The sequence below is a fragment of the Haliotis cracherodii genome, unplaced genomic scaffold (assembly GCF_022045235.1).
Source record: "Haliotis cracherodii isolate W230 unplaced genomic scaffold, xgHalCrac1.p SCAF_12, whole genome shotgun sequence".
NCBI lineage: Eukaryota > Metazoa > Mollusca > Gastropoda > Lepetellida > Haliotidae > Haliotis > Haliotis cracherodii.
In genome coordinates this window covers 30,546,909-30,569,235 of record NW_027266267.1, presented here as the reverse complement: position 1 = coordinate 30,569,235, position 22,327 = coordinate 30,546,909, and the positions used below count along the sequence as shown (strand labels likewise).

The following is a 22,327-nucleotide window of genomic DNA, read 5'->3' as shown; positions in this document are numbered from 1 at the left end:
TTATGTCCTTTGTAAATGTTTTTTTTGACATATTGATGACCCATGCCAAGAACACATATTCACCATGTAACACATGAAGAATTTACTGTAGGAGAGCGGAAGTCCGGGGTTCGATCCCCGACCTCGTCATACCAAAAGACGTTAAAAGATGGTACTTGTTGTTACCCTGTCTGGCACTCGGCATTAAAATGCAAAAACAAGGACTGGTCAGCTCGGAGTCAGTATACTGTGTCTGAGTGGGATATTCATGTTAAACTGTGACATGGTATCTCAGTGAGCTAGCACTATAAATCGGCATCAGTCCGGACTAGTACAAGCAGCCACACAAACACATACACATACATGCAGGTCGCTATATAAGTGCAATAATCTTGGACGCGACGTTAAACCCAATTTCACCTCACCTTATATATATACTGATATTAGTCTTATGCATGTAGTGGTTATATTAACTGAATTTTTTAACTTGTATTTTTGAAACGGTGATGGAGAACAATTGTATGATCTCTAACAAAAATCCCCTGGGACATCAGTTTAAGAACTAAAGGTGGTTGTTACACTGATATTACAGAAGTTTACAAAGTAACCCAGAACATCAAAGAGATATAGCCTTTGTTGGGAAAATGTCTCCTCTGTTGTGAGTATGGGTGTTATCCTGGCTATCACGGTACAACGCCACCTAATCAACACTTATCTCTCTTATATGGGTGTTATCCTGGCTAGCACGGTACATCGCCACCTAATCAACACTAATCTCTCTTGTATGGGTGTTATCCTGGCTAGCACGGTACAACGCCACCTAATCAACACTAATCTCTCTTGTATGGGTGTTATCCTGGCTAGCACGGTACAACGCCACCTAATCAACACTAATCTCTCTGTATGGGTGTTATCCTGGCTAGCACGGTACAACGCCACCTAATCAACACTAATCTCTCTTGTATGGGTGTTATCCTGGCTAGCACGGTACAACGCCACCTAATCAACACTCATCTCTCTTGTATGGGTGTTATCCTGGCTAGCTCGGTACAACGCCACCTAATCAACACTAATCTCTCTTGTATGGGTGTTATCCTGGCTAGCACAGTACAACGCCACCTAATCAACACTGATCTCTCTTGTATGGGTGTTATCCTGGCTAGCACGGTACAACGCCACCTAATCAACACTAATCACAGCAAAAAAAATGCAGTTTCCGGTATCCGGATACCTGCCGGATACCACCGGACACTTACCCAAAACGCGTCCGGGTATCCGGTGGCAGAAACCTTGCCGGATACCAGATCCGTGGTATCCGGCATGGACACCTCACCTGAAAGTATGCCACCTGGAATCCGGGTATCCGGCACCGGATACCTCACCAGATACCTCAATCTGGGTGTCCAGGGATCCGGCACCGGATACCTCATTCTGAGTTTCCAAAAACATGTCACAATTTGGGGGGTGCATTTTGTTCAATTAAGTGTGAAACACCTAAAAATATATTAGAAACTAACCATGAAAATTGAACATTGCTGAAGGTATCCGGCAGGTATCCGGCAGGTATCCGGATGCAATTTTTCGAGATGTCTTTCTCCTAGTAAATAATGTTAGCCTAGGCATAGCAGATAGCTGTAGTAATATTCTGTGTTATTTTGGTTGTAAATATCCCCTTAAAGTTGAGATCTATGGGCAGGTACTTTTGGTGAAAACATTTTTCAAATTCATATATATTTCATTTTAGATGTTCAGCGTATTAAATGAAAAGCATTCAGTCCTGGTATGATGGTATCCTTACATTTCATCTTCATATTCCCAGTTTGTTCTAGTTTCTCGTGGTTGAAGCGCTCGATTCACCACATCGGTACATTGCTTGGTGTCACCCATCATGATATTGTTGGAATTTTGCTCATAAAGTGACATAACACCATATTCACCCTGACAAAACAAATGAAAGTCATTGGCTATGTGCTCACTTGGGCCTTTGTTCCTGGTGAGATTAAAAGATAATTTTGGAACTGTATCAGTACTTGTTACATCTTGACAGACGAGTTTCATTGAAGTTTGAAACAGAATATCATTAACCCAAATGGGTGCATCCACAGAAAACACCTACCGTAATAAAGTACCGGTACATAAAAACATCAATGTAATTTTTCTACTGACATGGAACTAAAAACTTCATTCGGTGAGCTGTATTAATTGTAGGAAAACATTCAGGGCATTAGTATATTTGTTATATGTTAGCACCTATGTTATGAATGATCAATATCATATTTCTTTAAAGAAGCAAAACAAAAAAATTTGTTAAGATAACAAATCATATTTATTGATTTTATGACATTTCATTGGTTCAGTAACCAAAGGTGTTTGCAAGAACATTCAAAAACAGAAACAGATGCTTCAATGCCATTTTCTAAATAAACAAATCGGTCAAATCTCAGAAGAATTTCAAGGGAGAAGAATATCTAAAGTCAATTATGTTTGTGCAGTAAACCACAAAAGTCATTCAGATTTGTATAGTCAGCGTCAGCGTACACCACATAAACACAGTCTCACTGCTGTGGTATTAATTCCTTTAGACTTGATTAATGTCGTAATAAAACAATCTACAGAATCACACTGATGTGGCATTATTCATTCAGAATCATCACTTTCTGAGGTGAACCTGCTAGTTGTTCTGGGGAGGATTATTCATCACCCTGAGAGTCCTTTGTATGACTTGTCTGATCTGGTGTCATTGTGAAATCCAGGTGCCTGAAACAATTTATAACATCTTTAAAATCTTGTTATTAAAAATATGAGAAATATACATATATTGACAAAGGGTAAAAAGTTGGTTTCTCAATGAGTAAGGTAATGACAGTTTATCAAGCAACTGTTAACCAAACCATGTTAACCAATGTAAAAAAGCCATAGCAAACAGTAAATTTTACAGAAAATACAAAATTGTAATTGATCTTCTGAAAACAATTCCTGTAGTGCCATAAGGCAGGCTCAACTGATTTTTTCTCAAATGTTTGCATTACATCAAAACATAAGGAAGGGTAAACAAGGCAATGCAAATTGCATAAAATAGGTTCTTATACATAAAAACAGAACTACCGTATTTGATGTAATAAGCGCCTCGCTCTAATAAGCGCCCACGGGAATATTTGCTAATATATTGTCTCGTTAACAATCCCAATTAGCACCCTTTCCAAGTGATCAATGTATACAAGACTTATTTATTTGCATATAATACACATTCGTGTGTGATATGCACCCTTAATTATGGGGAATTTCATTCTGGAAAAATATATTTGTCGTACATTAACATTTCAGGCTGCCAGCATAAAGCACGAAATTTTGAGAGCGCCCTGGGCGCTTATTCTGTCGTATACGGTATTCATAATTATCAAAACTTTCAATCACACAAGTCATGTAAGTGATCTCAAAATAATATATAATGAGTGTGCAAGTTAGTATAGTTCCACACAGCTTTTAGCAATATTCCAGCAATATATCTGCGGGGACACCGGAAATGGGCTTTTCACACAGTACCCATGTGGGGAACAGAACCCAGTGCTTCGGAGAACGCATTACCCACTAGGCTACCAAATACAAATATCATCTCAAATACAAAAGTAAGTAACATTAGGATTTCATGCAACAGATATTTTCACCAAATATCAAGTCACTATACAACTGATTGAATTACTGATTAGAGAAGCAAGTACATATAAATGTAGCAGCTAAATCAGGCTTAATTTGAATTGTTCCTTGCTTCAGTTGCAATGGGAGCCACATTGAAAATAATTATCTCACTTATTATTGATAATTAATATCTACCATTAATTGGTAGGCCACTGATACAAAAAATCAACTGAAAAGAACCACCTGAACAATCGACTAAAAACTATGTATATTACATTTGGGGGACCTTATTTCGGCTGCTGGCAATAGCATGGGCGGATACAGAGGGGGGTGCTGTGGTGCGCACCCCCCTTTTTATTTCGAAAATAAATCTTTATTTCTGTATACATTTCCACCAAAGACAATAAATAGCTGTAAAAAAAGCTGTATCCGCCCATGATTAGTCATGAGTAAAATCATTATCATATTTTTATCATTTACCCTATCTTTAATTAAGATTAACAATAACGGGAAAAACTGCCAAATATATTGGTCAAGTGTAATCATAATTTAAGTAGTTCCATTTGGTTTTGGAACTTTTCAAGGGTCATTGTAAATATATGTGTATTCCTATTTGAATACTCGTTTGATTGTTATAAAGTTACACAGTATTGCATCTATCGTCTGTTTCTAAATACAGTGGAACCCATCTTTGACTTGTGTGACATAATTGAATCATACCCCAATTGAATCATACCCCAAGTGCATTGTTATGCATCTGCACAGAGTGGTCAAAGTCCTTGTCACACACATAGTTTGCTACAAGGCAGAATCCAATAAGTACAGTTGAGACATCAGGTTGTATCCAGACAAACTGTCTGATAATCTCAAGTATGGTCTTGGTAGGATCAAGGGATGTAGCTAATCCTAAATAAACATTAAACAAATGACATAATCTCTTCTACAGAACACTTGATCAAAGCCTGCCCCACCTTTGATGTTTATCATCTTGTTACGCTCACAACAGCTCATTAGCAAGATGAACTCAATGTCAACTCATGGTGGATTTGGGATTAACAGGGCAATTAGTGTCAGGTGGGTATTATCACTTGCAATTATCTGTTAATTACTTAATTGAGTAGTGACGGCTTAGTTAGTTTCCAACCACACTGACAAGTCAGTTTACAGTTTACTAGTAACATGTTTCTGTGGACCAAGGAAATGTATCTTGCCAGATACTTAAAAAGTTCTACTCATAAGTAATAAAATAATGACAGTTTTGATATGCAATTCTCCCTACAAAGACATTTAACATTTGATATACATAAACTGTCTGTTGAAACTATGATGATGCTAATATACAAGTCGCACAAAACAACTAATTCATATACTGGTACCTAGCCAAACATACATAATTTTTATACGCGTATGCACATGCTTGTACATATATACCTCTACTGGCACATCACACATACAAACAATCATTAGATGGATGTAATCGTTGAAAAAATATTTTACATACACAAACAAGTGAACAGATTCTGTAATAGCATGGTTAATACTTGGAGATGTTTAAGCATTTCCATTTTCACAGAATCGAAGGCATATCCTTTCAGGACTCAGATCAGCTTGTAGTGATTTAAATTCACATAAAAATGATTCATGTGAAATGACCTATCCCGCACGTGTGGCACCTGTTATAAAAATACCATTCATTACTTATTTGTGTGTCCAAATTATGCTATTATTAGAAATAATAGGTATTATTATACAGCATGGATATAAGAAAGCTTTATATGGAATTGTTGAAAATTATGTACAGGAAAACATTGAAATAAATCAATCAATACGTGCATTTATCTCAGAATCTGGTAGATTTAATCAATATGGACTTCTCCTTCATTATCTAATTATAATCAGATGATTACATTATTGCTCAACTGATAGTTTGCAAAAGTATAGAATTAGTATTTTATTAATAATTATTTTGTATTTGAGCATCATTTAGATAAGCCAATGAAAAAAATATATGTTTAAAACACATGTAGTAGAACATATTGCAATAGTTAAGACCCGAAAAGAAGTTATGTGTAGGATCCTCAAAATGGTATCCACAAGAGCAGGTTGTAGAATCATGTTGGTGTTTGTTGTTTAACTCTGCACTCAGCCATATTCCAGCTAAATGACGGCGGTCTGTAAATAATCAAGTCTGGACCAGACTATCCAGTGATTGACATCATGAGCATCCATCCACACAATTGGGATACAATGACATGGATCAACCAAGTCAGCGAGCCTGATCAGCCGATCCATTAAGTTATCTCTTACAACTAGCATAGGTTGATCATGTTGATGGGGACTAACTTCAACCTGGAATCCCCATGTGAGTATGTATGCAGCTGTTAGCTTTGTTTGATGTTTAACGCCACACTCAGCAATATCGCAGCTATGTGGCAGGAATCAAACCTGCATGGGTCTTCAGCACGAAGAGTGAACGCTTCAACCACTAGGCTACCCCACCACCCAAAATTCCCCCATGATAAAGTTGTCATCATGGTTATTGTTCAGCTAGTTCAAGTGAAAATGTTCATACCCTTAAAATGTGTCCACTTCACGATGATCTCTGATGCAAAACTTCCCTGTCATTAAAGCTGTTCTTGATTCTTCACATCTGGAAAAATATGCTGAGGCTATTAATCATCTCACAGAGTAAAGGGAGTATATGAAATAAGACAGTGAGTCACATTAGCATACAAATTATCCAGTTAAAGTAAACATATTTCTTCATTATATACATAAGCATATACTAACATATGATAGACAGGCTATTTGTTATATAAAAATATAATTATATCCTGATACATTTACTTACATGTTGGCTATGAAAGTTAATGTGTCACATGTGACAGGCTTACATGTGGTAAATTACTTTAATACGTGATCATTGTAATATTCACATATTCCTTACCTTAATGTGTCACTTCAGCTGCCAGCATTACCTCAGCTGCAATCTCAATATTTGGCCAATTTTGACGAAATGACCGATCGTGTTCAGTGTATAAGCTGGGCCTCGTCTCTAATATAACTTGGCGCAAGTTGACGACGTGCATAGAGAGCCGGGAACCAGCTTATGTCGTGTTAAACTAGTTCCCGGCTCCCTATGCGCGTCGTCAATTTGCGCCAAACAATATTGTGATATTAGAGACGGGGGCCCAGCTTTGTGTTAACCCGGAACAAGCCAATTTACCCATATTCCCCTGCGGTCCAGGGCACCATTTTAGAACATGGATGTAAACAAACCTCGTGTATCGATATACACTGTGATACTTGATTACGATAAGCTTACCTCGTGTATCGATAGATTGTTCTCATTCACCTCCACCACGGAAATGCCGGCCGAAGTTCCTCTGAGCCATCCACAACGCGGAAGTCAACAGTATTTGGAAAGGCGATTGGCAGCAAATGCGGATGCCAGGTACGTAGCAGGGCTTCGTGACCTTATGATTTCCGTGCAGAGATCTTATGGAACGGATTGATTTAGATATTTTCCTGCTCTACATACTTTACTGTAAACGCCAAGGGTCCTTTTTTTAGTATTATGGTCAACTGTTTGTTATGACGACAAGGATTTGCATAAGGGGCGTAATGGATTTGTGGTCAAAACAAGATGATCCAAATTAGATCCGCTTTTTATAGATAATGAAGAAATGTACAAAGATCTAGGAACGATTATTAACTCTAAACTTTTGTGGGATGCTAATACAGACTATAATTTACAATAATGGCCACCAAAGACTTTACTTTTTTTACGCTTAACATATTTTTATAATTACACTGTTATGTCCTTGTTTTGTATAAGCTTCATAACTAAATAATTCAATATTTCATGGAATGACTCTGACCTTGGCGAGGATCTTTTTTGCAACAAGTGATTCCCTATGTAAAGTGTATGTTGAATGACCCTGGCTTTGTTGTCAAATAATTGTTTGACAGTTGTTAAATATGGGATTATGTTTTATCTCTGAATGTTTGGGATGAAATATTTTAATAAGGACAGTTCTAAGTTGGAAACTCAACTGGGGCCTTTTCAATTGAATTCAATGTACAGCATGTACAGTTTGGATATTTCTGTAATGTGAATGCTACTTATTTTTGCAGAATGTCTGGATGAATGAATGAGTCAGTCATCTGCACAGCATCAATGGAAAAAGGGAAGCAATGAGGAACAAGAGAAGAGTAGCAGTGAGTGGTAAATATTTGAAATTATTCTGTTTGGTTCATCATGTTCATGTAGCTATTCTGCAAATATTTCTTCAGTTTGCTTGTTCTTTATCACCTGTTGGCATGGATGGCTTAATTATCAAAGGCACCACAACTTGCTGTGCATAGTTGCATCTCTTGGGCTTGACAGAAACCAATGGTCGTGGGTTTGAATCGAGGGTAGCATCATACACTTGCTTGTGGGTTTCATCAAAGTGGTAAACATGTAAGACCTGCATCACTTCGGGCTTTCTTCCCATTTCACTCATTTAACACCACATCCAACAATAGTTCAGCTAAATGACAAGGATTATAAATAATCAAATCTCAAATCTCAACTAGGCAAACCAGTGATTAATGTTATGAGCTCAATCCAGACGCACCGATGATGACTGTTATGGACAACATCCCACGTTATTGGGTACGATTACGAGCGATCAATGAGCCCACTTGCTACCTCATCTATTACTTTGGCTTGTATGGCAAGCATTTTTAAGAGATGTCAGTTAATGATTGTTTCAACTCATCAGCATGGAACAATATATATCTCAAGTGTTTGGTATATAACAAAACTCAAAGATGATAAATTAAGTGAATTTGCTGCCTTTTATCTGTAAGTACATGTTGCAACAATTCTTTTCTGTTGCTACAATCTTTATACATAATTTTGCAGAAACTGATGTCCAGCTTGAGATACCCGGATGACTGGTTGACAGTCTGGAAGGACCCTTCCAGATATCAGAAGTGATAGGCAGACAGTGATGAGGAGAATCCTGTTATTTCAATGGGGGCCTACCAAGAAGTTATATCCCAATTGACTCTGGGACACACTCACAAAGGCTGGTCTGGCTAATGTGAGAAGACCAACCAATGCCAAGTCGGAGTGGGACCCTTCAAGGACGTTGAAGCAATTATTGTCTTTGGCCATGTGGTAATCACTTGAAAGGAATGATGTTTGCGACTACTTGTCTATAAATGTGGACCCAAACACCAAATAGAATGTTCACAATTCTACTAACACAATGCAACAGGGATAGAGCCGATCTGGCCTCCCCTCATCCTGGTTCCTGTTTTTCCATGGCAATATAGAAGGGAAAGGATATTTGAGGGCAAGTAACTCTGAACTGGTGAGCATGGTCTGCTTATGCTTTCAAGCGAACAGTTATCCCACTCTGTTATGAGTATTGAAGAATAGGAGGAAATTGCATACTGCATCAGGAACCATCATGTGAACAATGTTCAGTGTGTGATATAGGCATATAAATAAAAGAAATTGATAATTTGTTTGTTGTTTATGTTTCTTTAGCCAGGTGTGTAAATGGGGATTTTCCAATATTTTGCCTCAGTTTGGTAGCCATAGTTATCGGATGAAACCATGCATTGCTTGGACATCTTTGGAATAACACATTGATCTGCTATGTCAAAGGTCAATGTCATAGCCAGACAAAAAAATTGTTAATGGCCAAACTCTTCCTTAGGGCAAGGATAGAAGTTGGCAACAGGTCATACACTTACTTTTTATCCCCCCGGCATATATTACGGGGTGATATAGCGATCAGTCAGTCTGTCTGTCCGACCGTCCATCCGTAATCATTTCCTTTTCCAGGGGAAGGATTCCCAAACCATTCAGTGTATTTGATCGAAACTTGGCAAATCTATCAAGCACATACTGAAGTGGTGCCTTTTGATATTTTGGGATTTTTTTTAATTTTTTAATTTTTTTTTTTTTATGGAATGATGTTGGACATAGACTCAATTGGGGATGGGGTTCGTTTCCGGGGCAGAATTCAAAAACCATTCAGTGTATTTGATCAAAACTTGGCAAAGCTATCAGGCACATACTGAAGTATTGCCTTTTGATATTTTGGGATTTTTCTAATTTTTATTTTTTAAAATTTTTATGGAATGAAGTTGGACATAGATTCAATTGGGGATGAGGTTCGTTTCTGGGGCAGAATTCGAAAACCATTCAATGTATTTGATCGAAACTTGGCATTCATATGGATGCGACCATGGTGGATCTTTTGTGGATAAACAATGTATGCTTCTTAAAGAACTTTAAACTGTTGACTCATTACATACAGAATTGCACATTTACTAGTGGTTACTTTACAGACAGCTGTTATCTGGGTTATGTCATCTTTCTGATGACTCTTGTTCTCTAATGTGCATTTTCCTGCAAAAGTCTAAATAACTCTTATACATATAGTTGTATATCATTGTCATATGTTTGTCAATGTTATACTGAATGAAGCAATTTACAATTGTTTTTGAAATAGTCGCAACTGATATTGAAGGTCAAATTAGCTTTCAATGTCTTTCAGTAAAAATGTTCACAGTAACTGAGGAACAGCTCTCTGTAGTGTGATGAAATCTGGTACATGTCACCCTCAGAGTGAGGCATATTGTGTTTCAAAACTTAAATGAAGCTGGTATGCTCATAACAAGTACTTGTACCTTTACAAATAATCATATTATCATCTCACTAGGACCAAAGGCCCAAGTGAGCACACAGTCGATGAGTTTATACTTTCACTCAGAACAATCTGGAAGTCTGAACATGAAATTTAAGGATATCATCATACATGTATTAGAACTGATGTTTGTTCATTAAACAGCTTAACATCTAAAAAGATTGAAAAAATTGTCTTCTCCAAAAGTACATGCCCATAGATCTCAACTTTAAGGGGATATTTACAACTAAAATGACACAGAATGTTACTACAGCTGTCTGATATGCCCAGGCTAACATCATTTACCAGGATTAAGACATCTCGAAAAATTGAATCCGGATACCTGCCGGATACCTGCCGGATTCCTTCAGCAATGTTCAATTTTCATGGTTAGTTTCCAAAATATATTTAGGTGTTTCACACTTAATTGACCAAATGCACCCCCAAATTGTGACATGTTTTTGGAAACTCAGAATGAGGTATCCGGTGCCGGATCCTTGGTATCCGGTGCCGGATCCTTGGACACCCAGATTGAGGTATCCAGTGCCGGATACCCGGATTCCAGGTGGCATACTTTCAGGTGAGGTGTCCATGCCGGATACCACGGATCTGGTATCCGGCCTGGTATCTGCCACCGGATACCCGGACGCGTTTTGGGTAAGTGTCCGGTGGTATCCGGCAGGTATCCGGATACCGGAAACTGCATTTTTTTTGCTGTGAATCTCTGTTCCAATTCTGCAAGTGTGTTTGGTTGTCTGCCCGCTAATGTTGATTTTGTTCTGAGCCAGATGAGCAATAGACACCCTTGTTGTGTGAGGATGTGTGTTGTCTTGTTGAAACAACTGCAGTTGTAACAACCATGAGAACAACATGATAAACCTATACACAACAGCCCTTGCACGTGTCAGAAGACATGAAGCTTGGACCTATGGTTGTAGCTGAAGCTCCCTAAACCATCACACTTCCACCATCCCATTGGTTAGCCTGGATGACACAGCAATCCGCGGCAACACAAAACGCATGAACTTGACCATCAGAATGAGAAAGATGGTAGCGAAACTCAACCAAAAAGACAACTTGACACCACTTGGCACGTCGCCAATGTTGATGTTGCCGTTCTCACTCTAAATGTCACTGCAAAACCGTGTGGTTGTGTCAAAATTGGTCCCTCTTACAGATGTTGACAGTTGCGTTAAGCAGTGTGGATACATTGTGGAATCATCTCTACTGACACTGGTGCCCTTGGCCGCTGAACTACAGCTGCTGTTCTTATGGCTGCTTCAAGTTTCAATTTGGGAATGACTGCATGTAGCAGGAGGAAATGTTGTACATACATGGGTCAATGTTTGGGAGGGGCATTGAAGTGGAAGGCTTTGAGGAACCTTCAAGGGAAGTGAAGGTCTCCGGAATCATAGTACTCTTTTATGTATTGAACAACTCTCTGTGTTTGTATGTTATGTTGTTGAGAGTGTGCACCTACAGTCAGGTAGGTGTTGGGTGCAATTCCTGAAATCAGAAGTGCTTGCACTAGATCATGTTACACAAACTCAGAACCTTCTAACATGAGTAATTAACTGCTTCAAAGACATGCTCCATGTCAATCAGTGTCAGTCACAAGCATTAGTAAAGCAGACAACTTACCATGTCATAATCCCATTTCCACTAAAGTATGCATAAAGATTAGAAAAATAGTTACAACTGGAGGAGAATGAACAAACCAACTGGCAACATGTTGACATTATCTCTTTTCCATATTTGGCATCTCTTCTGAAATTGCCAGACTGATAGAGTTCAGCATGTTTGTTTCTCCGTATGATGACATCATATTTTGTTCAGTCGAGGTTCAGTATTTAGGTAGAAAATCTTTGAATATTAATGCTGACAATAACTGGTTAAGTGGTTGTCTTTTTTGACATTTCAAACAGGTGTGCTACAGTGCTGTGACTGTTTTTCATATTTTGACAATGTAAATGAGAAAGGCTGAAGGCATTCTTATCATAATACTAGTAATTAATTGTTTTACCGTATTTTCTTGACTGGGCAAAAAAAACCACACAGCTGTGTAGAAGATAGAAGGGGTATACATTTTTGTTAACATTGAACCTGAAGTTAACAACTAATCATTGGGCTCCACCAGGATGTATCTGAGCCTGCAATAAATGTCAGTAAAAATTTCAAACCTGAAATCAAGGTTTTCCCTATTCATGTGAATCATTTCAGAATAGATATGACTAAAATATGCCTCTGTAGGGGTGACTTTTATTTCACTGACAACAGGAGCAATTAAAAGGAAAAGCGTTGAATTGGATGCAACATTGAAATTATCTCTGAATTTAAGAAAAAAAAGTACCTTAAGAATTTCCAATTTTGCACAATAATGATTTTTTTTCATACTATTTCTTTTTTCTTTCAGGCTCTTGAATTCCCAACTATGAAAGTCAACAAGAAGATCAAGTCAATACAGATGTTTAAGAAGCCAGTAGATTTTATTCTACAGGTATCTATTGAACAAAAATGATAATACATTAATGTGGTATTATTTTACTATTGTCTAAGGCATGTTTGAATCAATCCATAAACTCGGTAACTTATTCATTTAATTTTATCTGCCAAATCTGATTGAGAAGGCTGCATTTAGAGATGTTCCAGTGAAAAATAAGATCATGTAATTAAGCAGCCCCCTGTAAATAAGTTACACAATTCCCATCCTATGTCATGGTTGTGTCTTACGTTGCTTTGAGTGAGTGAGTATGGTTTTACGCCGCTTTTAGCAATAATCCAGCAATATCACGGCAGGGGACACCAGATATGGGCTTCACACATTGTAATCATGTGGGGAATCAAACCCGGGTCTTTGGCGTGACGAGCGAATGCTTTAACCACTAGGCTACCCGACCGCCCCTATGTCACTTTGAAGGTAATTTCCCTTCTTTTGATAGAAAGAGACCGGTGAAACCGCCTCCTCTGTATAATATTCTATGCCTAAAGATTCAGGGTGAAAAAATACTATCCACCAGAATTAATGAGAAGAAGGATGACTTCATCTTTCATAAGGTCCACTTTCCATTTATGTCAAGAAATATGCCAGCAGCGCCAGTTGGTGTCTAGATTTCACAACTTTTTTGTTGTGAATTGTTACCTTGATTTGACATTAGTGCCTGTACAGTCTTACAGTTAGTGTCACCAAAGTGCAAATGCAGTCAAGGACAAAACACAGAAATAAGTGCAAATAGGGAAACTATATTTCAAACCCCGCTGCACACAAGCCTACAACCATGTTTAGGCAAATTATCTGCATACTTTGGGGAACAATGGCAAAAACTAGATTATTGTTTCAAATACCTTACCTCTACTACATTCATTTTGGCTAAACTCACACCATAAAAATCTTAAGATTTTTCAACATATGTCCTCTCCACAATAATGAGCAGTATCAAAACTGATCTACTGCACATGTGCAAGGTGGAATACACTTCATTTTCACAGTTTTCCCACTTCCAATTTTGGGTTTGTTCTTCGATTGATAATTGTCTGAAGGTTTTCCACAGTTACATTTACTATCCATAAGTTAAACATCATCTTGCAAGATGTTTTAAGCAGAATACAGTTTGTGTTGAGAGCATGAGAAAAGACTGTCCATTGGTCTGCAGGATGTGGAACTTATAATACTTGTGATTCAAGTGCCAGGATTTGATGTGCATGATGGATTCAAGCTGTGATCTGGGCATTTCTCATAATGAAAAGGAATTTGGAGGATTAGTGGAAGCTTGGAATTTTACTCATCGTCTCATTATAAAAGTCTGAGGAGGAGAAGTTGTAAGAAACCCTGTTTAAGTAGAAGGGTAGATTCACGAGTAAGGAGAAGTCAGGGCATGAGGTGCCTAGGAGCAATCCATGATGTCCTCCAGGGGCTGCAAGATCGAGGGACATACAGCCTGCTCATTCATGCAAAACCTTACCTACACAGAAAGGCTAAATTTGCGTCCCCTGCAGAACTGGATAAATACCTCACAAATACACTATCTGAATGAAAATTCAACCTACAGCTTCCAGACACTTCGACCTGAATTGATGGCTCCCCCATCACAATTTGATGCCAAACATTCCATTCATGTTTCCCACAAACACTGGCTGATGCCTCAAACACTGGCTGGGGAGCTCATATGGGCAATCTAATGATCCAGGGAGAGTGGTCATATGAAAATCAAGCCCTTCACATAAACAGTCAGGAAATAAAGGTTATTTAATTTGCCCTCCAGTTCTTTGTACTAGTGGCAACAGCTGCAGATTTGGAGGCTCGCCACAAACCAGGGAAATTGAAATTTTTAAACTTATCCAATCTCACGTGATACATTTACATACACCCTCTGTTTCTTTGCCGACTATGTCGTCGATATTGGCTGCTGATTCTGCCTCCACTCTGCACCCTCAGTCGATCGTGTGTGCTCCTTCAACATTCCATTCTTGGCTTCCATACTTTCTGCATGTGATGACCAATGTAGTTGTATTCACGTAGCCTGTTCACAGACCAGATTCAGGAGGTCGCTATGGAGGTGCAGAAGGATATGAAGTTACAGGTCAGAGTTGATCTCCTCTACCTACAGAAGTGACAACTGGAAGATTGGAAAAAGAGAGCAGTTATTCTCACTTTGTGCCTGCTCATCGGAATCTCAGGGACCTCATCTCTTCTCGTTCTACTCTTTTGTGCATCCGTAGAAGAGTATGTCCGGGATAGCGAGTCCCATCTCGTTTACTGGCGGGGTACTTTCGCCTCCAGCTGTTCACATCACAAACTCTCCAGTTGGCCTCTACAGAGGGAGTATCTGGCCAGCCAACTACCGATCCTGACTGAGATTATAGGTATGTTACTTCTGAAGAAGACTATAGGATGTCTTGGCCCACTTCCTGCAACTCCAGGTTTATTCACCCATTATCCTCAAGCTCATTTGTGCCTCTTGGCACACTCATTCTTCATAGTGATTTCATGTCCAGCCTTGATCTACAGGATGCTTATCTGCAACGTTCACATCCATCGGGAGCACATCCATTTCGTTCGGTTTATTTTCCAAGGCTGCCACTACCATTGGAAGGTGCTCACGTTTGGAATTTTCTTCGGCCCTGTGTCTGTTCACCTAATTCACCTGGCCCTTCTCAAAATTCAATCATCTTTGTTGAATCCGTTTCGACTCCTATTTCGACGACTGCATTCAGGCACATGCAGAAGCTTACATCCTCCTTCAGCAGCTTGACTTCACGTGACTTCTTCTGCATCAACTCGGCTGGTTGGTCAATGTATCAGGGCCCACTTCAACACTCGTCAATTTCTGATTCCCCTCCTGTTCCACATCTTCAGTGATGGTTAGTCGAATCGAATCTTTGAGGCCACTGCATTAGCGTGGTATATAAACAGGATGGGGTCCATTAAGTCGATGTTCCTCTTGTTCAAATTCCAGAGGTCATAGACTGTTGCTGCCAGAGATTTCCCTCGTAGGAAAATCTCTTTGGAAAATCTCTTTGACACTTGCTTCAATGCTCAGCTCTCCTGATTCGTATTGCCTATCCCAACCCTCAGCCTTGGGATATCTTAGCATTGTAAACCCAGTGGGAGGGCCTCAATGCATACACCTTTCCTCCAACTGGCGTGCTTCCCAAATCATGTCTCTGACTTTGAACCCACCATATTGGCCAACTGGTTCCACACCTTGCTAAGGATCGCCATCTGTGCGTCTGGCGTTGGTGTTCCTATCCCTATTCCGAGCCATAACTTGAAAGACGTTCAATATTTTTCAACCAAACTTGGCATATATATGCATTGCTCGTGAGCTTCATTAGTGACTTTTGCTATTTTGACTCTTTCTAAATTTTATATTTTTGTATCCATGGAAACAATTTGATGAAGGGTTTTTTTTTTCTGAGCCATAACTCTCAAACTAATGAATATTTGTGCATGAAACTATACATGTGCAATGACCACGTGCTCTACTATTGTCTTTTCATATTTTTCAGTTGATGTTTTTTCTATTTCTTGTGTTTCCATTGAAACAATTTGGAAATTCTTCAGGGTTTTTCCACTAAGCATAAAGCTAGTGATTATTCAGTATGGGTACATCTACTTGCACAATACAATCTATCATCCAAACTGCTGTTGAAAGTTCAGTTGTTTTATCTGCCATAATGATTCAACATGGCAACGGGACGGTCGGGTAGCCTAGTGGTTAAAGCGTTCGTTTGTCACGCCGAAGACCCGGGTTCGAATCCCGACATGGGTACAATGTGTGAAGTCTATTTCTGGTGTCCCCCTCCGTGATATTGCTGGAATATTGCTAAAAGCGGCGTAAAACCATACTCACTCACTCACTCAACATGGCAACAAATGTAATGCTGCTTCATTAGTGGATTAATCAGAATCATTACATGTGTATTTGCAAACACATTTATAGCAACAACTTACACTAATGTATTAAAAACAGGAGAAGAGAGACATCTGTTTTTGTGAGTAAAATTACATTCTAGTTTGGTAAGAAGTGACCTATTCCTGCCTTGTGCTTGCACAGTAGATCAGTTTTGATACTGCTTAAATCACAAATGCTCTTTTTTTCCTCCCACATTAAGCTGACATACCGTGATATAACTGGAATACTGTTAAAAGCGGCGTCAAACCCAACTCACTCACTCACTCACAAATGCTCTTTTGATAAGGGGGCATCTGTTGCAAAAGAATTTTATGGCGTGAGTTCAGGCAAAACAGAATTGTGTCAACATATCCTTCATAACTCCTTAATCCATTTTCTGCTGCTTTTTGACAGAAGGATGAGCTGTGAGAGGTTAAGCTGCAATAGAAAGCTGGTCCAACCTGAAGTGCAACAGTGCTCTCACACAGCTGCCAAGTGAACAGGAAGTAGTGACGTCACATAGGAGCCCATTACTGCTTTGTCAGCCTCCTCAGACAGATGTGTATTTTGAGAAATAAAGTTGTACACTTTCCAGCATCCTTTTTTTATTAATACTACATTGTTTTTCTACTTCCCAATGTGTTGTTGTCTAAGGTTTGTTCTTTTTTGGTATTAATTTGTAGCAGTTTGTCGCTCGTTTGTGGCTCTCCGTCATGGTAATAATGTTCCAATCTGCCATCTTGAATTCGCCACACGGTCTTGATCTTCGTCGTGTCTTGTGAAGTCAGTTGTGCTTGTTGTGGTAATTCATTATTAATTATGACCTCATTCTATTTGTGTCTATTAAGTGTTATGTAACACTTTAATGTAATTTCCCTCTTTTGAACAAGTTCGTGTTTTTGAGTTATAACTTGTTTTTCATTGCCCGTTGCGTATTTGCACGTTTGTTTTTGACAGAGTCAAAGTGTTGTTTTTGTACTCCCCTTTCTACTGCAGACTTCACTCTGTACTTGAAAGCCGTTGTACTTGAAAGCGCTGTACTTAGCATGCTTGTCGACATCCCCCATGTCCGATGTTGCAGCTACACCATCTTCTTCCCCTACAGATGATGCGCCAGGCTCTACGACTGTGTTGCAGTCGACCACCTCATTGTCATCAATGTTGACGACAACTACATCCCAACAGACGACGTGTGCTCAGCTGATGGTTACATTCTTACAATTGGTGACGACTTGTCAGGAGAATAGGTTGATCCTGCCGGCGACGTCTGTGGTGTTTTAAATCTCTGCTGCGGCTCCGGTGCTTTTACCACCCATGACAATATGACTCCCTTTGATGTCTACCTTGACGGCTAGTGGTAGAGCGTCCGCCCGGAGAGCGGAAGGTCCGGGGTTCGATTCCCGGCCACGTCATATCAAAAGACGTTAAAAGATGGTACTTGTTGTTACCCTGTCTGGCGCTCGGCATTAAGGGGCTAAAACAAGGACTGGTCGGCTCGGTGTCAGTATACACGTTGCTATATAAGTGCAATAATCTTGGACGCGACGTTAGACCCAATTTCAGCTCACCTCACCCCCTTGACGGCGCAGGCACCAGCGCACTTCAACCCTTACATGATGATTATGGCGCCGGCACCTCCTGTAACCTGCCACCTTCAACAGCTGCCTTACCTGGCGTCCCGCCATAGCATGTGCCTCTTTTATGGATCGTGCTTGGATGCAGTCTTTTTTTCTGTCAGTCCATGGTGCGACGCCTACTCAACTGGTGACTCAGAAACCCTTTGCGGCACCTCCTCTCAGCTCCACTTTGCTTCGAACTTTAACCCTCCCTCTCCGAAGCTTGACACACTGCTTGGTATGGTCCAAGACTGGCCGACCATTTATCCTCTGTTGCAGTCTCCGGGACTAGACACATAAGAGAATCTGGTTCACCCGATGTCTTTTTCTCCGGACTCTGTGCTGAAATTTCTCTCAGCACTGAATGAGGACATTGCCAAACTTTCTCTTACTCTGTCGTTTAAGGTGCCTCGTATCGAGAAAGTAGACTTCCAAATCCACTAGTTCCCTGTGGCTGATGGAGCTCACATCCTTGATGATGATCTCAACTGTGTCCTTATCTCCATCGGTGGATGGTGGAGTCTCCTTGACTGCACTTAACCCTACACTACATCTATTCGTCGATGCCTCCAAACGGGTGGGGAGCACATATGGCGGCTCAGACAACCTCAGGCCTGTGGTCAGAAGAACAGGGTCACTGGCACAGCAACCATTTGGATCTAGAAGTTTTTATTCTGGATATCACATAATGGCAGACCATTCCTCGGCAAGCCCAGCTGACTAATGTAAATCTGGAAATTAATGTGTCTCCAAATTGATACAACTGCTGTCCCCTAGCCAAAATTGCGACTCCCCCCCACCCCATCCTAACTGGAATGATACATATCCTTACCAATCAAATAGCAAATAGCACCGCTTATGAGCACTGAGTAGATCACTTCCTAAAAACAACATACAGTTATATGTTTGTTGACTGGCATTAAGGAAGTTCAAAGGCAATAAAATAGTTGAACCAACACCAGTTCACTGATTGGTATGCAGAGAAGGTGCCAACTCAAGTGGGTAGGACTCTTGACCCCTGCAGTAATAATTAACTCAACGGATGCCCATTGTGTAATTCCTATTTTTTAAATGACATTGTTATACTTGTTACAACTGCTGCACAAAAAAACTGTGTTTGTTTATATTCAAGTTTGTATTTCTGCTCCAAAGTAAATGCAAAGTTAATTAATGATCGCAAAGACCACTCACATTTTGTGCATTTAATTCACGCTCACTTTAATTTCAAGATTAACATTATATACACAGACAACCCCAGAGTGGTGTGGTGTCATTGGAAACCAGGCGACCGTCCACTCCGCATCACTACTAGAGGAAACGTTCGAATCTTCCACCTGGTGGACTTTTTTTTCTCATTCTAAACATTCCAAGCTGCCGGAATGTCTTAGAAGACGCTCTGTCACTACCGGACTAAGTAGCTCCCACAGAATGGAAGCTACACCCCAAAGTGTTCTGCCAGCAGATTGACTCTCCCATCATAGACCTGTTTGCCACATGCCAAAACTTTCAACTGCGGACTTCCATCTCCCCGGTTCGGGATCCGCAAGCAGTAGCTGTCGATGACCTCAGCGTTCCCTGGGACACTTTTCTACCGCCAGTTCTCCTTGCCAGTGTTCTCCAAAAGGTCAAGGACACTTGGAACCTAATTCTGATTTTGGTCATGCCCTGGTGGACAGCGACGTTTGTTGCCCTGAAGTCTAGTCAGAAACGACCCTCTCGAGCTTCTGATTTGGCCAAACTTACTGCTCCACCCACACAGCTGGTTGCCTCACCTGGCCCCTGACACATTACATCTGCACGCTTAGTACATCTACAGAAAGCTCTTGAGGCCCGGGGCTACTCATCAAGGGCTGCCAAGACCATAGCATTGGCTCATACACAGTCAACGAGGAGTCTGTATGATGACAAATGGCGATTCTTTGAATCTTTCTGCAAGGACAAGCAGCAGGATCCCACATCTGCTTCCCCTCAATTCTTGGCTGAATATTTACTCTTCCTCTGCTGTTGGCATCTCCTCAATGGATCTACCATATCTACACACCTGGTGGCCATCAACTTCGTTCTAGCCATTCCAGAAGACCTAGAATGATGAAAATGCCAGAATAATAAGCTTTCTTTGGCTCTGGCTACAGCGGCTCGTGTCAGTGAACTCTATTCTGTGATGGCCTTTCACATCCAAGAATCAACTCCCAGGACACCCAGATAGGTCTTTTACTATCGTGGGACCAGACGACGAATAGGGGCTTTTATTGTGCCCTGTACATGCATTGCCGTGTTTACTCAGATGCTCTTAGGCAGCGTTAGAAATTGGCACTAGTCCTATAGTCCTTGCCAAACTGCCCAATGGTAAAGGTATCCTAAGGACTAGTAGAAATTCGCCCTTTTTAAGGGTTTTGCTATATATTATCATTATAAGGACTAGTGGACGAAAACTGTTAGTTTCTAACCCTGTTTTAGTTTAGGTCCCCTGGTGGTGGCTCAACAAGTCTCCAACCCATGTGGCAATTGATCATCATAGATTATTGAGCGGGATCGTCAACCTTCTCCTGTTTTTGCCAACCCAGATTAGAAGCCTCACATGCTGTTAGCATTCGCTTGATAGTTCAATTCTAGATTTTAGCACCCACTTTTTTCTATTACTGTTCTCTTACCCAGTCTTCCTATATTCCTCTCTCTTTCATTTTCATTCTGACAAGAATGGTCATTGTTTACGGTCATCGCTCTGGATGCTGTACTGTTTTCTTGGGACTACAAAGTGGATGTCTGCGAAGGTATACCATCTGGTAAAGATGCATTAAGGAGTAATGCTGGATAAGTTAAAAAATTTAGTAAAATCTAAACATTTTTTACATTTGTATACTTATCCTGCATTACTTCATCTAAGTGCCGGGGGACACAGGTGGCCCAGTCATCTAAGGCACCGCGATTCGCTGTGCAGAGTTGCGTCCCTTGGGCACGCCAGAAATCTATGATTTTGGGTTCGAATCCCGGTTCGCCCCGATTATGTTTCTAGGTTTGTCAGCACCATACCCGTGCTCGTGGGTTTCACCGAAGTGGTAAACGTCTGAGACCTGCATCACTTCAGGCTTTCCTCCCACATTAAGCTGACACGCTGTGATATAACTGGAATACTGTTAAAAGCGGCGTTAAACCCAACACACTCACTCACTCATCTAAGTGCCCACCCATCACAGTGCTACTTCCCTAAAGAGTTTCAAATGTTACGTTCAATCCAGTCATGTGCTCTTAAGTGATGTGACCACTTCCAGGTCACGTGGCGGCTGTGCGAGGGTACTGCCACACTTCAGGTTGGAACAGTTTTTTTCATTCTGTCAAAAAACAAAAGTAAATGCATTTAGGAGTAATGCAGGATAAGTATACAAATGTAAAAAATATTTAGATTTTGCTAATTAGGCTATGATGTAATAGAGGTTGTATGCCTGAGAATTATACACAATAATTATTATTTTTTTATTTTCTCAAGTAGTTGTCATGGAAACTGATGTTGTCTTCGAAAGTTTATGGTTTGAACAACATTAGGAGAGGCTGTATGGTGGATGGTTCAGGCAAAGTTTCACCTTCCTACATCTTGTGATATGGGAGAATATAGTGAAAAGAGTTCAAGAATGCCCAAACTGTCCACGGAAGACAGGCAACCATTATAACAATTCAAATTTTACATGGAGTTTAAAATTTTCTGCAAAGAAATGAAGGGCTTAGAAAGCATAACCTTAAACCAAAGAAGATCCAAATTTGCTTTCGACATCATTGTAAAGTTTTTCAAATTTACTGTATTTTCTTTTTCACAGAATCATTGTACATGTTTCTTTAACTCACTATTGATGTTGGTCATCAAAATACAGTTGAAGTGTTATGGAAGTATTTATTATTTAGTTTGGCTACAGAGGTGTGTGTGTCTCATTTTTCATGTATCTCATAAAATTTGATATGCAGTTTGTGGTTTATGTAAAGTTATATAAGGCTAAAAAAAATCAAATATTGTTGGTTCTCA

At 39.9% G+C, this 22,327-nt stretch overlaps 1 protein-coding gene across 1 annotated transcript in view; it reads left to right on the top strand.

Annotated features, from left to right (window-relative positions):
* LOC139458349 (selenocysteine-specific elongation factor-like) overlaps window positions 1–22,327 on the top strand; it is an 82,063-nt gene that overhangs the window by 35,140 nt on the left and 24,596 nt on the right. Inside the window, exon 5 of the mRNA XM_071239741.1 lies at window positions 12,721–12,804. Coding sequence (XP_071095842.1) covers window positions 12,721–12,804 — 84 coding nt within the window. The remainder of the gene's footprint in view (window positions 1–12,720; window positions 12,805–22,327) is intronic.